This window comes from Trichoplusia ni, chromosome 4 (assembly GCF_003590095.1).
Source record: "Trichoplusia ni isolate ovarian cell line Hi5 chromosome 4, tn1, whole genome shotgun sequence".
NCBI lineage: Eukaryota > Metazoa > Arthropoda > Insecta > Lepidoptera > Noctuidae > Trichoplusia > Trichoplusia ni.
The window spans coordinates 16,064,120-16,077,044 of record NC_039481.1 but is presented as its reverse complement, the minus strand read 5'-3'; the positions used below and the strand labels follow the sequence as shown (position 1 = coordinate 16,077,044).

Below are 12,925 nucleotides of genomic sequence, written 5' to 3'. Positions count from 1 at the left end.
TCAATTAATTTTACTTAAGTGATAAGCCTGAAAAGTTTGTTGTTTCAGCATCAAGATAGATCGATAATATATGAGCAGAGTCCCTAATCTAATCGAGAAAGGCTTAGAAAGCCTTTATTGTGCCGTGTGGTGTACATGTGGTAGGCAAAACTAAAGTGAGGATAATAAGTCTGTAGTTATTGTGACAAATGATGTGATCAACAATTTAATAGTTAGTGCAAGTGAAAATTTGTTTAACTATTTGACCTTTGCTCTATATTTGATAATGTTTTGCGGCTACATATTAAATTCAGTTACTGTTCCATGGTATTAAAACGTTTGAAGCCCATTCGAACAAGTTTCTAAGAATTCAGGAATGTCCATTATTTTATTGATTGATGAAAATATTTAGTAACTGTGTTCATTCGTCATCTCACTCATCTCCATCACTTAAGATCTAACCATCTGTCAGTGTCAAATTCTGCAATAGCAACTGTCGAATTCTGTCATCAAATTTAATCAATTAATTTCATTCTTATAATAAAATTATCAATGTTTTCAATTTTGAGTCCAAGTATCTTGCCAATATACTTTTTAATTCAAGTAATGTGATGAATATCTAACAGCTCACTCAACTACTTGACAAAAATATGGATGTGATACACCAATCTTTGAGTCAACAAACTTTACAAAGCACTATCGAAGACCTACCAGATGAAGTCTTGGAATTTATTTTAGGATTTCTGCCACCGTATAAGGATTTACAGAACTGTATGATTGTTTGTAAACGATGGTATAATTGCGCTCAAAGTGAGTTAACTGCAGCCTTATTGTCTTGTTTTTATCAATTGGCGTGATTTACAATAATCCTATATTATTATGTTTTTACAGATGTCTTACACAAAACATCAATAAAGTTGATTAAAGCAGTGGGAGAATTCAATATATTATGGAAAAACATTGCTGCCACTGACATGGTGCCTACTATTACCAAACGATTTTCACATGCTGCCTGTGTTCTTGAGAACAATATGTACATATTTGGGGGCTGCACCACAAATGCCACTTCTTTTAATGATCTTTGGCGGTTTGATTTATCTGTCAGGCAGTGGGTGAGGCCCCTTGCCACTGGCACATATCCTGTTCCTAAAGCATACACCTCAATGGTACACTATAAAGATGGTTTAATAGTTTTTGGAGGCTGGACTTATCCTTCACCTTCTCAATATTACCAAAATGTGACAATGTTTAATGAAATACACTTTTATTGTGTGAATACAAATAAGTGGATTTTACTAAATGCAACAAACAGTCCACCTCCTATGGCAGGACATTCAGCATGTATGAGGGGTGATGAAATGGTGGTGTTTGGAGGCCTGGTTATGTCAGCTGTCCAGAACTATCAAATACAATGTTCCAATGATGTATGGGTCTTAGATGTACCAACACTAACCTGGAGGAAACAAGCGACAACCAAACTCAGGCCATCACCAAGATATGCTCAATCTCTCATTTGTTTAGACTCTGACCGGCTGATGCTGTTGGGTGGTGTACAAACATTGCATAACCGCTTTGTGTACAGTGACTGTTGGATATTGATAATGAAAGGGCCTACATGGACATGGAAAGAAATGCTTGTCAAGAATAAAGAGTGGGCTTCTGCTAACATCTGGTGTAACCCTGCTTGTAGGGTTGGTGATAAGGTTGTGAGTTTAAGTAGAAGCAGAAATGGTTGGAACAGTGCCAAACCTTTAGTAACCTCAGCAGTCAGATTGTCAGCTCTGAGTAGACCTGAGGGTGCACCAGTCTCTGTAAGAGTGGAGCAAAGTTTACAAAGGCCTCTTGATAGGGATCAAAATATTAATGGTAGAAGAGGAGTTTTGCCAAGAAGATTGTCTAATCCTCCAAGGCAAGATCAGCAAGTTAACCCCAACAATGAACCCGTAGCAGGCCCAAGCAATCAACAGGGGATACCACAAAACCCTGTGCTGCCTAATGAAAATAATTCTGACCAGAATGGTGTTGCTGGACCTAGTTCAGATTCTAAGCCTTTAAATGGACTAGAGGCTGGAAAAAAAGATCTAGCAATGCGAAGGAATAAAAATAAGGTTTGTATCTTCATAATCACTTTTCTTCTAGTAGAATCACTTCTTACATTTTTCTAAAATGTGGCAGCTCACATGACTTAATTGATATTAATTTATTTTACAGAACAAAGGCATGAAAATAGTAAGACAGTTACAGGAAGCAAACAAGTACAGGATGGCAGCATTTGCCTGTGATACAACTCAAAATACACCTGCAGAAAATGATCTCATTAATCAAAGACAAATAGCTCACTTAGAAAATAGAAGAGAACCATTGCCTATACCTCCTAATCCACAACAGCAACAGCCAGTGGTTAAGAAAGTGAAACGAAATACTTTGACAATGCATGTTTTGGACATTTCTACTGTTGTTAATGGTAATTCTTTAAATTATGTGTCATGGCTCTGTCCTCGTTTAGGCGAAATGACAGGGGCTCCAGAAGAACTAGTTATGTACTCATTGGTAAAAGGGAATGGGGAACTAATTATGTTTGGTGGAGTGCACAATGATATCAGTATTTTAAATTGTTCTGAACACCAAAACATGTATTCAAACTCATTGCACTTTATTATGCCGCCCAGAGATATAATATAAAAAGTAGATTCTTCTAAAAGTTAAAACTTAAAATTGCTGTCATCCTGTTTTATGTGACTCTCCACTACTTTACTATCTTCCTATGCCTACTTTACTTGTTACATAATAATTGTTCCGAATTGTTTCGTTGGCATTAAACTGGCGTAATACAAGTTTTGCTTTTACTGGCAAACCATTTACTGCATTACTAATCCAGTTTAATAGTCTTAAGATTCTGCATTCTTAATAATAACAAATTAAAATGTGTTCTGTGATTTCTGTTGTAAATATGGCTTATTGTATAATGTAACTAAGCTTATAATTAAAAGTTGATTTATTACTAAAAGTATTTATTTTGATTAACTTAAATATACAGTTAATAGTTATAACTTATTCAGTGTCTTTGACAAGTCCTCCAAACACAGCAGCTGGGATTTCCTTTTTCTGAACAGGAGCAACTTCACTTTCATCTTCACTGTTTTCAGATTCCTCATCAATTTCAATTTCATCTGGATTAACCACTTTATCATCACTATCCTTAAGACCTTGTGTTTCACCTCGTACAAATGAAATGTTGCCTTTACTTTGGACAGCCATCTCTGCAGCTTTGGCTTCTAACATTCTCATGCCATCCTTCATACCTGGCGCAAGATCAGAAATAGTACCAGCTGCTTGAGCTGCAGAACTTAACATTTGAGCAGACATCATATTCACTTGTGTATTGTATGTAGCTTGGACACTTCGTTTAATCCTAAGCATTTCTCGCATTGTGTCTTCATTGCCATGACGAACTTCGAACTCTTTCCAAGTGTTCCAAAACTCAGCCGTGATTCTTGGATCACACATCTGACTACAATGAGCGTATATGGCGCGTGCTCTATCTATTTCACCGAGGCGTGTTTCCATTTCTGAAAAGCGTATACACATTTCTCTTGATTTTTCATCAGGAAGTGTTTCAATGGCTTTTTCGTATATTTGACGAGTCTTTGGCACGCCATATATTTCAGCAGCTTTTTTAATGTAAATATTGAACATTTCAAACATTTGTTCCTGAAGAACTGCAGTTGTGGCTCGTTCATATACCGCCATAGCGTGTCTAGCCAAACCATGTTCTTCTTCTAGCTTAGCATATAGTAAAAATATAGACTTTGCAAACTCGGGAGGACAATGTTCAAGGCATTGTTCAAATAAATCCCGAGCTCTTTCAAGTTTTGATCCACCATATCTCTTCAAAAACTTTGTAAGATAGGTGTTCCAAATATCATAAACATTGGGCCATTTGAATAAAGCAATACCCTTTTCGTAAGCTCTAAAAGCCTCCTCAAAGTAATTGTGCTCTTCTAAAAAGAGGCCATAGTTTATTATGATTTGTGGTGTTGCAATTTTCAAGTCAATGATATGGTCATAAACTGCTTTACATGATTTATATGTACCAAAACTTTCTTCTAAATCAGCATACATGGACCAAACTTTTAGAGACTTATACAACCTCATTTGAACTGTCTCAGTATCATCATGATAAGCAACTTTCCGGCTAGGTAAAACTGTAGCTCTTTGCATTAATTTAAGAGCTTCTTCATAATTTTCATGCCTTATTTCCATTTCTGCCCATTCACACCAGACTGAAGCTAGATCATCAACTTTAGCATAGTTAACTTGTGTTGCCTTTTCAAATATGAGTCTTGCATCCTCTATCTGCTCATTTTTTTCATAGAATTTAGCAAAACCAACCCACAAGGTGTATAATTTACCAACAGCCAGTTTAGGGTCTACTGTTTGAACAGCTTCAGTATAGGTATCAATAATTTCATGGGGTTTATCTTCATATAATTTAACTCTCTTATGCCATTCAGCCACATTGTGTGGGTTTTGTCTCAACAGCACAGAGTTCAATAACAATAATCTTCTCTCCATAAGGTATTCAAATCTTGCAAGTCTAAGTTCAAGATCAATGTCATCATCTTCAGTAGGGCTAGGTTTTTTTGCCACTTCTTCCATCTTTTTGCTTAGGCTGAGTTCTTCAAATTGAGCATATGCATCAAAGACTTGAGTGAAATCTCTAACTGTTGTAACTGTTTGTATGGCTTCTTCATAAATGTCCCTTGCTCTCTCAAATAGACCACTTCTTACATAGTAATCAGCCAATGAGTTCCACAGATGACCAAGTTGATCTGTATATCGCCTGAGCCCACCTCTAATGATAGCATCCACATTGAGAGAATGAATTTGATCTGGGTTCTTGGATATTAATTCACAAAGTTCATTCCACAGTTGATGGTTGGATTTGCCATGCTTTGATTGAAAATTTTCATTGTTCACTATTTGGGCTAGCTTAACTGCAGCTTCATCCAGTTTATTAATAGAAATCAGATAGTCAATATACTCTTCCGTGTCTTCTGGACATAACTTCAGATAGCGTCGAAATACTCTCACTGCAGTTTCAGAAATGTTGTGCTTCTTCAAAAAAATTAAGTAAAGAGGCCATATTCTATGATGTTGTGTTATTGGCAAAGCTCTTAATGCACTATCAAATGCTTTTCTAGTGACTGTTATTTTACATTGATCAGTCAGAAATGTACAGTAATCCATCCATATTCTTGGCATTTTATGCATAAACACTAAAGATCTTTCAAAGCAATTGTTAACATCTTCAAAACAAGGGTCAGTAATGCATTTGCCTCGAATTTGACTTCTTCTCAATTTTAAATAGTTATACCATAATTTGAATGACCCTGGTAGTTCTTTCAAAGCTCTTTCATAGATCATATTAATCTCATGTTTAGGAGCTGCTTTCTTATGTTCTATGTATCTAAGCCAATGTTTAACTGAAAAGGGATTCCTTAATATCTCCTCCTCATACGGGAGATCTTCTTCACTCTGAAAACAAAAATGTAAACATTTAAAAATACATAATTTTTAAAAGAATCAAAACGATAGAGCTAATAGTAGAGCCAAAACTGGTTTTATAAAAATAAGGACACAATCTTTAACGTCCGTGTTTTAGTAACAAGCTAACGAGTTTCAGAAATAATTTGATTCACTTACAAAGAATATGTCTATTTCCTTGCCGTCTAGTAAAGGCATTTTATATATTTATAATTACTTATTATACCAGTTTAAAACAATTTTATTGCCCTATTATAGTCAAGTTCAAAAACTAAAGTCTAAAACTCTAAACCCAAACGAAACTCGAAAGGTTATGTTGTTTCTTGATTCATGATACAATAAGACGACAGACAAGCGAGCAATCCACAGATAAAATAAAAGCGTGTTAAAAATACTGAAAAAAGTAGCCATATTCCTATTCTTATCTTAATTCACCAAATTCATATTTTATTTTATATACCGCCACTCTCTCTTTTAACTACGTAAATAATTACTTTTTCGTAATTAAATTGTCTAAATTAACCAAGTAATACATGAAGGAACAATAAAAACCGAGGTTTAATGTAAAGAAATTCGAAGACTTTGAACCTATTTTCCTGTCTGATAAAAGTTATCAGTTAACTAAAACCTAGAAGTTAAGCTGTGTGAACTGTGAAGGAAATCTTCACATCAAGTCTATCCAATGCCATCCATAAACAAAAATGAAAAACAACAATGGCGGCGGTATTAGCGCCGGTGGATATGTGTATTTTTAATCGCTTTTAGCTGTGCGAGACCAATGTTTTTCCTCTATAATGTCAAAACAAGGAAAAAGAAAAATTACTGTCGAATTACCGAAATCCAAAGATCTAGCTAACAGGCCAAGTGTGTTTGAGCGCCTCGGTACTAAGAAATCAAGCGCTAAAAAAACAACTGAACATTGTAGACAGTGGGCACAAAACGGGAGCTGTGCTTACGGTAAAAGTTGTAAATTTGCATCAACTCATACGTTAATAAGTCCGTCGAAACAGCGCGCAGCAAACAAAGATAGTGAACACAAACGTGCCGTGAAAGATGACCCTAAAAGTAGGCTTCATTCAACCGTGGTCGTGCGATCAGGTCGTAGTCCAGACGGTGAAATCGACAATTGGGATCAAAATGACCTAGAATACGCAGACACAGACGTCCTTGAAAAAAGGCGACAACAACTGCAAAGGGAGTTAGAGTTGCAAATGAAAATGGACTCCAACAAAGACATACGTAAAGAAAAAAAGAAAACCATGTCAAGCACTTCCTCATCACGCAGTTCTAGTTCTTCCAGTGTCTCGTCATCATCTTCAGACAATAGCTCATCGTCATCGTCATCTGGCAGGTAAGATTATAGATATGAAACCTGGAATGTTGTTTAAAGAACAAGTTTAGTAATCATTTACATTTAAACTTAATTAAAAGATTTGGTTATACATGCTAATAAAAAATATTTACATTTTAGAGAAGCAAGGCGAAAAGCAAAGAAAGGAAAGTTAAAAAGAAATTCAAGTTCTTCATCAGATGGAGATGCACCTTCTAAAAAGAAATTTGTCAAAACTGATAATTTAAAAAGAGATAAAAGTGAACCTAAAAAAACAGGTGTAAAAAAAGATGACAGAGCCTTGAAGAAACAAGATGCTATGAAAAAGAAACCTGTTACAAAAACTACCATTGGAAAAAAATCATTATCACCAGGCAAAAAATCTGGTGGGACTCCACCAATTACATCTAAAAGTGTTAATAAAAGTAGTGTAAAACATGGTAAGTCACCTCCAAGAAGAGATAGAAACAGGAGTGCATCCCCTCATAGAGATAAAGAGAGAGATAGAACAAAAGAAAAAGAAAGAGAGAAGGACAGAGAAAAGGAACGTGAAAAAGAAAGAGAACGGACTAGAGTTCGAAGCAGATCCCCTAGAAAAGGTAGGTCTAGGTCTCCACGACAGCATGCTTCTCATTCAAAAGATGTTCGCAAAAAAGAGAGTTCCGAACGTAGCAGACCAGTATCACCTAAAAAAGCAGCTCGTAGAGATGCTAGTGCAGAAAGGCATAGAAAAAGATCTGCTAGCCGAGAAAGAGATAGAGGTCGTGATCATAAAGATCGATCAATGGAGAGGCGAAAGGATAAACATGATGATAAAGATAGACATGATAGGAAAGACAGGGGTGGTCGGGACAGAAATAAAGATAGTAAAAGGGATGACAGTAAAAGAAGAGGGCGTGAAAGGGGCTTGGGTGGCAGAGGAGCTGCTAATAAGGGATTAGAAAAGCCAAACAAGCCTATGGAACGACTTCTTCCTAGACCTGAGGAGCGTTTAGCAGCACTTGCTGCTATTTCTAACAGAGCTCTTGATATTGATAAAAATTCGTCAACTTCAAAAGACCGACAGGACTCACATTCTGAAAGGGGTGGTCGTAAACAAGATAGGCTCGAAAGAGATCGCTCTACAAAAAGGGATAGAATGGATAGCATGGACAGAGATCAAGGTGAATATGATATGGGTTTAGATCGTCAGTATGACAATGATCGCAACTTAGATCATTATGACAGAGTAGATGATCGTTATGATGATGTTCCCAGAGAAGAAGACAGATCTCCAGGTTATATACAGGGAAGGGAACGACATTATGACTCAAGTTATGAAATGTCAGGTCCCCCAAGGGGATATCCTGAAGATGATGAAAGGTTATATGGTGAACATATGGGAGATCATAGAGGTGTTGATATGGGTAAGACTAGGAATTTGGTTCTTAAGATACAGATTGTTTCTGAACTTATTTTTGTAAACCTACTTTTGTGTTTAAGGTTATGATGACCGCCGTCCACATCGCGATCGCTCTTGGGAAAGGCGTTCAGGTTCCATGGATCGTGAGCGGGGATATCTACATCCTCACAAAGAATGGGACAATGACGATTATCGTTCAGGAGACTGGGGTAGAGAAAGACACTGGTCAATGCATGAGTCACAGGTAATAATTACTTCTCTAAAAATGCTATGTATTCAATAATATTACAACACATTTTATTTAGAAACTCAATTATAAATAAAATGATTGCTTATTTCTAATCTTTTGCTATAGGTGAGTTTATACTATCAAACTTTGTATCGGAATGAACCAATTGATTATCGTAAAGACAATAAAAATCCTTGCCTTATTCTATCCCACATATTCCTTGGCTGTCCTTATCCACACTTTGGTACGTTGATGTGCATATTTATTACAATATGATTATTTTAATTTGTATGTATATTAAATATTTTATTTTCTGTCAGATGAACGAGTGGGGTGATAAAGAACCAGATGTGGATGCTTGGCATCATAGAGGTCATCCTTCTGGACCTCACCGGGGGCGGATGCATGGTACAACATTATCATTTTACGAATAATTATAATTCGCCTATGTCTTTATTACATAATATTATCATGTTCTGCAGATGATTATGGACGAGGAATGAGAATGGATCTTCTTCGAGGTGAGGGTGGTAAACGACGTGGTCCTCGGAATGAGCCTGAGCAAACTGTAAAGGAAGCACCACCTTCAACACAAACAACATCCTCAGTACCACCACGTTCAGAGGCTGAAGTTGATGATAAACCAATACCTGATGATCTAAGTGAAATCAGTGATGATCCTGATGATATACTGAACAGAGAAGATGTAAGTAAAGAAGTTTGTGTGATACCTCATACAATAAAATTTCCTTAAAGATAATAATAATATTTTTATTGCAGATGACTGATCAAGTTATGGATGAAGAAAGTCAATCTGCTTTACCAAATGATGAAAATGTATCTAAACCAGATGGCTCTGAAAAGGAGTCGACACAAGTAATAAAATCTCATACAATCCATACTAATATAATAAATGCGAAAGTATCTCTATCTTTCTGTCTATCTCGCCTTCATGCCAAAACAACTGATATGTTGCCATTGTTATTGCCATTATATTTTGAAGTAACAAACAAAAAAATGTCTGTAGAGTAGATTATTAAGTAGATGTTATAAATTATAAAAAGTTTCAAATTCAAACGCGGGTAACAGCGCTATTGCACAGCTAGTTCATATAGATGTTTGAACAAAACACGATTTTGATTAAATTTCTTTATTCAGGATACAAGTGGTGCAGGTGAAGAAAGAGAATCACAGGATGCTAAGGATGAGGAAGATGTTGCTAATTTAGACTTTGAAGAGATATCTGATGGCGAACTGGAAGAGGAACGTACAAGAGGTAACTTACGTCACAACAGTATTTACTTGTATTTTTCGTACTATTCAAATCTGGATGATCATAGAACATAATTTAATATTTAATGTTTTAGCTGGACTAGGTGACGCTCTAGGAGTAGACTGGGCCAGTTTAGTAGCAGATGTTCGTCGACGAGAGCAAACTAGCGTGTCTTCCGGCGGCGCACGTGAACGCTGGAGACCCGAGCGAGTTCTTGCACGCCTTGGACTTTCTATAAATATGGCTGGAAAGGAAATAGTACAAGATGTCATTGAGAAAAATGCCGAAAGCTTACACACAGAAAAGAAAAATGCCCAAGCAACAGAAAATCCAGATCAGAAAGATATTGTTGAACAAAATGGTATTCATGAGAATGAAGAAAAGCCTGAGAATGTACCTGACATATCGACATTACACCCAGTGGCAGCTATTCAGGTACCATACACATTTATTTTTCTACCCTTCACAGTGCAAAAGTTATCAGAGTAAAAGATTAAGATTTTCAGGTTCTCATACTTAATTATTCTCTTTTTATGCTGTTGTAGGTGGCTGTACAAAAGAGAAAGCGTCAGCGCGCTGTATTGTTTGGATCTGGTTGTGAAATAACTCGAGGACTTAGTGCAAGAAGAGATCTAGCTTTGCGGCGATATTTGTGTCATTTACCCACTGCTGAAAGAATGGGACAGTCACGTGTGACACCACAGCCTTCACTATTTCATGCTGCTAGATCTCTCTTAATGCATGCTCCTGTCACAGGCTGACACTAAAATTAAAACCAATTCCAGTGTTTGGTATACAAAATGCAAGAACTAATCAAGTGCAATAATCAAAAGCATTAATTTATCATTTTGAGAGTGATCAGTTGAATTTTATTTTGGAACTGGGTGTATTGACATAAAGTTTTTAATTACAGTTGGTAGTGAAAATGTGGATTTTTTTGTGGTGCTGCACAGAAAACTTATGTGTCACAGGCAAAACCAACTTTGATTAGTCATGACTTTTTTTAATATAAGTTCATAAGTGGTTTCAAGTAATAACAATACTTGTTTTTAAATAATTTCAATGATGTTTGTTTAATATAACAGTTAAAACAAGATTAAATATAATACAATATATTCAATAAAAATAAACACTATTATTTTGACTTCCATATGTAGTTATTATACCCAGGTGCCCCTATTCCACTTCCTTTATTTGGTCACACAAAAATGACATGTCTGAACCAACATCATAATGTCTTGGCCTTATGTCACCCCTGAAAGAAAAAAGTAGTAGTAATTTTTAAACACAGCTTTGCTTAAAGAATTTTCTTGTTTACTATCAAGGCCTTTGTTACAAGAGGGTTATTATAAATTATATATAGGGGTTATAATAAAATATATTATTCAAATTTAAGAATTATAAATTACTTAAAAAATTGAGGGGCCATAAAAAAATATTCACACAGCAGGTCATTACAAATGTTACCAATTGGGTATATGAAAATGGCATCATAGTTCTACTTACACATTAAACAAAACTGCACCAGCAATTCCTTTAATAGTCAACTGATATCCATTGACATGTAAAATGCAGCCTTCTCTCAAACCTAGTACAGGACTTGCATGACCCATTTCTAAGTATTCCAATATTCTTTGGTCCCTTGTTTCACCCTTATGGGTTTCATGCTCAGTCTCAATATAATGTGGGTTTACATTAAAAGGTACAATACCAATAGCTTCAAATGATGGAGGGTAAATTATTGGCATATCATTTGTTGTATGAATGCTTTTCGTGGCTACATTTGTCCCAGCACTACTACCTATATATACAAGGCTTCCTTCATCAACTTTTTTTTTTATCAGACTGACCAAATCTTGTTCATACAGTGTTTTTAAAAGCAAAAAAGTATTTCCACCGCCTACAAAAATTGCTTTTGATGAATTAACTGTTCCAATGACATCAGGATAGCTATGTAAACCAGTTACTGTAAATCCCCATGGTTCGATAACATCCTGCATTTTAGATGTGTAAGCGTCGTAATCCTTTTGAGCATACGGTACAAAGAGTAATTCGCTGACATTATTTCTAGAACAAAGAGGAAAATTTTATTGATAAGTACTGACAAGATGACGGTGCAAGTAGAAGTTGAAGTATTTTTAAAAAGTTGGATAAGACTTACTTTGTCAAAAAGTCGCACATTTCTTTCTTAGCAAATTCCAACAAAGAGAAACCATGACAATTTGATGACGAAAGTAACAAAGCTTGACGTCGAGTCGCCATATTATTGGTAAGGTATGTTCTTCGCACTATCTTGAAACGACCACTGAGATCGCTAAACCCGTGCGAGTACTGTAAATGATGTAAATGAAGATGTAATAACTTATAGCAGGACATTAACTCGGTGATAAATTCCGATTGTTATCAAAAGAACGACTTATTGAAATCTTATCAGTTAATAAGAAATGTTTACACAAGATTTAGATAATTAAAGGCCATTAGTACTGAAATTTTGTTTTTTTTTACTTCGACATTAATACATATTTCCCTAAAGTAACTTTAGTCGAAGTTTTGTTTGAATACAAGGATTTTGATTATTGACAGTAATTATTAAAATGACAGTGACAGTTCATTCGGTGAAATAATTGTCTATTGAATTTATACACACGATACGGGCAGTTGGCATGAGAAAGCAGGAGGTCACAACTGTTGAATCGGATTACTGTTTGAAGTATACTTAAACGTTTATTAAAATAGGTATTATTTTTTGCAGGTAGGTGTTTACCGATTCCAATATTACTAACTACCTAACTACTAACCTACTGTAAAGAGTATTTTGTCCATTGACCTTTTTTTTCAGATGTCGGGCTCTCGCTGATTAAAAGTACCCCGGCCGACGCCGGGTCAGTTGGCCAACAGATCTATAATATTTTATTCTACCTGTTACCTGAACGAAATTTGAAATAGGTAGACCGTATTAACAAATGATAATGGCCACACGGGTAGGAGTAAGTTCTCTTCGGGACCTACTCTACAGTCTATTTCGTTCGTTCGTGGTATTAATTTTTTAAGGCTTTTACTTCCTGAGCCTCTACAAAATAATAATTTAATAGAACACAAGCTATTCTAAAATATTGTTGAAGCCAGGAATAGTATTTAATCAAGCATTTGGCAACTGTAGACCAA

At 35.7% G+C, this 12,925-nt stretch overlaps 4 protein-coding genes across 6 annotated transcripts; 2 read left to right on the top strand and 2 right to left on the bottom strand.

Annotated features, from left to right (window-relative positions):
- Window positions 1-113: 113 nt before the first annotated feature.
- LOC113493250 (F-box only protein 42) lies at window positions 114-2,986 on the top strand. Its single transcript, XM_026871125.1, has 3 exons — window positions 114-789; window positions 871-2,087; window positions 2,191-2,986. Exons 1-3 carry the CDS (start codon window positions 630-632, stop codon window positions 2,659-2,661), a joined length of 1,848 nt encoding a protein of 615 aa, XP_026726926.1. The 5' UTR covers window positions 114-629; the 3' UTR covers window positions 2,662-2,986.
- LOC113493249 (pre-mRNA-splicing factor SYF1) lies at window positions 2,974-6,077 on the bottom strand. The gene is made up of 2 exons (XM_026871124.1): window positions 5,686-6,077; window positions 2,974-5,517 (listed from the first exon to the last, which is right to left on the bottom strand). Exons 1-2 carry the CDS (start codon window positions 5,722-5,724, stop codon window positions 3,031-3,033), a joined length of 2,526 nt encoding a protein of 841 aa, XP_026726925.1. The 5' UTR covers window positions 5,725-6,077; the 3' UTR covers window positions 2,974-3,030.
- Window positions 6,078-6,238: 161 nt separating this feature from the next.
- Window positions 6,239-10,561, top strand: LOC113493248 (zinc finger CCCH domain-containing protein 13-like). Its single transcript, XM_026871122.1, has 9 exons — window positions 6,239-6,877; window positions 6,998-8,262; window positions 8,339-8,502; window positions 8,808-8,895; window positions 8,970-9,193; window positions 9,268-9,363; window positions 9,646-9,763; window positions 9,855-10,195; window positions 10,306-10,561. The coding sequence occupies exons 1-9, from the start codon at window positions 6,321-6,323 to the stop codon at window positions 10,519-10,521; spliced, it is 3,069 nt and encodes a 1,022-aa protein (XP_026726923.1). The 5' UTR covers window positions 6,239-6,320; the 3' UTR covers window positions 10,522-10,561.
- Window positions 10,562-10,851: 290 nt separating this feature from the next.
- On the bottom strand, window positions 10,852-12,440 carry LOC113493255 (probable alpha-aspartyl dipeptidase). 3 transcript variants are annotated; one of them, XM_026871134.1, is made up of 4 exons: window positions 12,408-12,440; window positions 11,922-12,091; window positions 11,267-11,827; window positions 10,852-11,015 (listed from the first exon to the last, which is right to left on the bottom strand). In XM_026871134.1, the coding sequence occupies exons 1-4, from the start codon at window positions 12,423-12,425 to the stop codon at window positions 10,937-10,939; spliced, it is 828 nt and encodes a 275-aa protein (XP_026726935.1). In that variant the 5' UTR covers window positions 12,426-12,440; the 3' UTR covers window positions 10,852-10,936. The 3 variants fall into 3 exon arrangements, with proteins under 3 accessions (XP_026726935.1, XP_026726936.1, XP_026726934.1); XM_026871135.1 differs by lacking the exon at window positions 12,408-12,440 and adding an exon at window positions 12,213-12,352; XM_026871133.1 differs by lacking the exon at window positions 12,408-12,440 and having other exon boundaries at window positions 11,922-12,352.
- Window positions 12,441-12,925: the final 485 nt, after the last annotated feature.

What these genes read in the sequence shown, in the direction of transcription:
- LOC113493249 (XM_026871124.1), bottom strand. Translation starts at nt 5,724, where the DNA reads ATGCCTTTACTAGACGGCAAGGAAATAGACATATTCTTT. An exon ending in AGGAAATAGACATATTCTTT is followed by an intron (nt 5,518 to 5,685) that starts GTAAGTGAATCA and finishes TTTTGTTTTCAG; the next exon opens with AGTGAAGAAGATCTCCCGTA.
- LOC113493248 (XM_026871122.1), top strand. Translation starts at nt 6,321, where the DNA reads ATGTCAAAACAAGGAAAAAGAAAAATTACTGTCGAATTACCGAAATCC. An exon ending in GGTCAATGCATGAGTCACAG is followed by an intron (nt 8,503 to 8,807) that starts GTAATAATTACT and finishes ATTTTCTGTCAG; the next exon opens with ATGAACGAGTGGGGTGATAA. An exon ending in ACCCAGTGGCAGCTATTCAG is followed by an intron (nt 10,196 to 10,305) that starts GTACCATACACA and finishes ATGCTGTTGTAG; the next exon opens with GTGGCTGTACAAAAGAGAAA.
- LOC113493250 (XM_026871125.1), top strand. Translation starts at nt 630, where the DNA reads ATGGATGTGATACACCAATCTTTGAGTCAACAAACTTTACAAAGCACT. An exon ending in ATGGTATAATTGCGCTCAAA is followed by an intron (nt 790 to 870) that starts GTGAGTTAACTG and finishes ATGTTTTTACAG; the next exon opens with ATGTCTTACACAAAACATCA. An exon ending in TGCGAAGGAATAAAAATAAG is followed by an intron (nt 2,088 to 2,190) that starts GTTTGTATCTTC and finishes TTTATTTTACAG; the next exon opens with AACAAAGGCATGAAAATAGT.
- LOC113493255 (XM_026871133.1), bottom strand. Translation starts at nt 12,136, where the DNA reads ATGTCCTGCTATAAGTTATTACATCTTCATTTACATCATTTACAGTAC. An exon ending in ATGTGCGACTTTTTGACAAA is followed by an intron (nt 11,828 to 11,921) that starts GTAAGTCTTATC and finishes TCTTTGTTCTAG; the next exon opens with AAATAATGTCAGCGAATTAC. An exon ending in GGTGCAGTTTTGTTTAATGT is followed by an intron (nt 11,016 to 11,266) that starts GTAAGTAGAACT and finishes TTTTTCTTTCAG; the next exon opens with GGGTGACATAAGGCCAAGAC.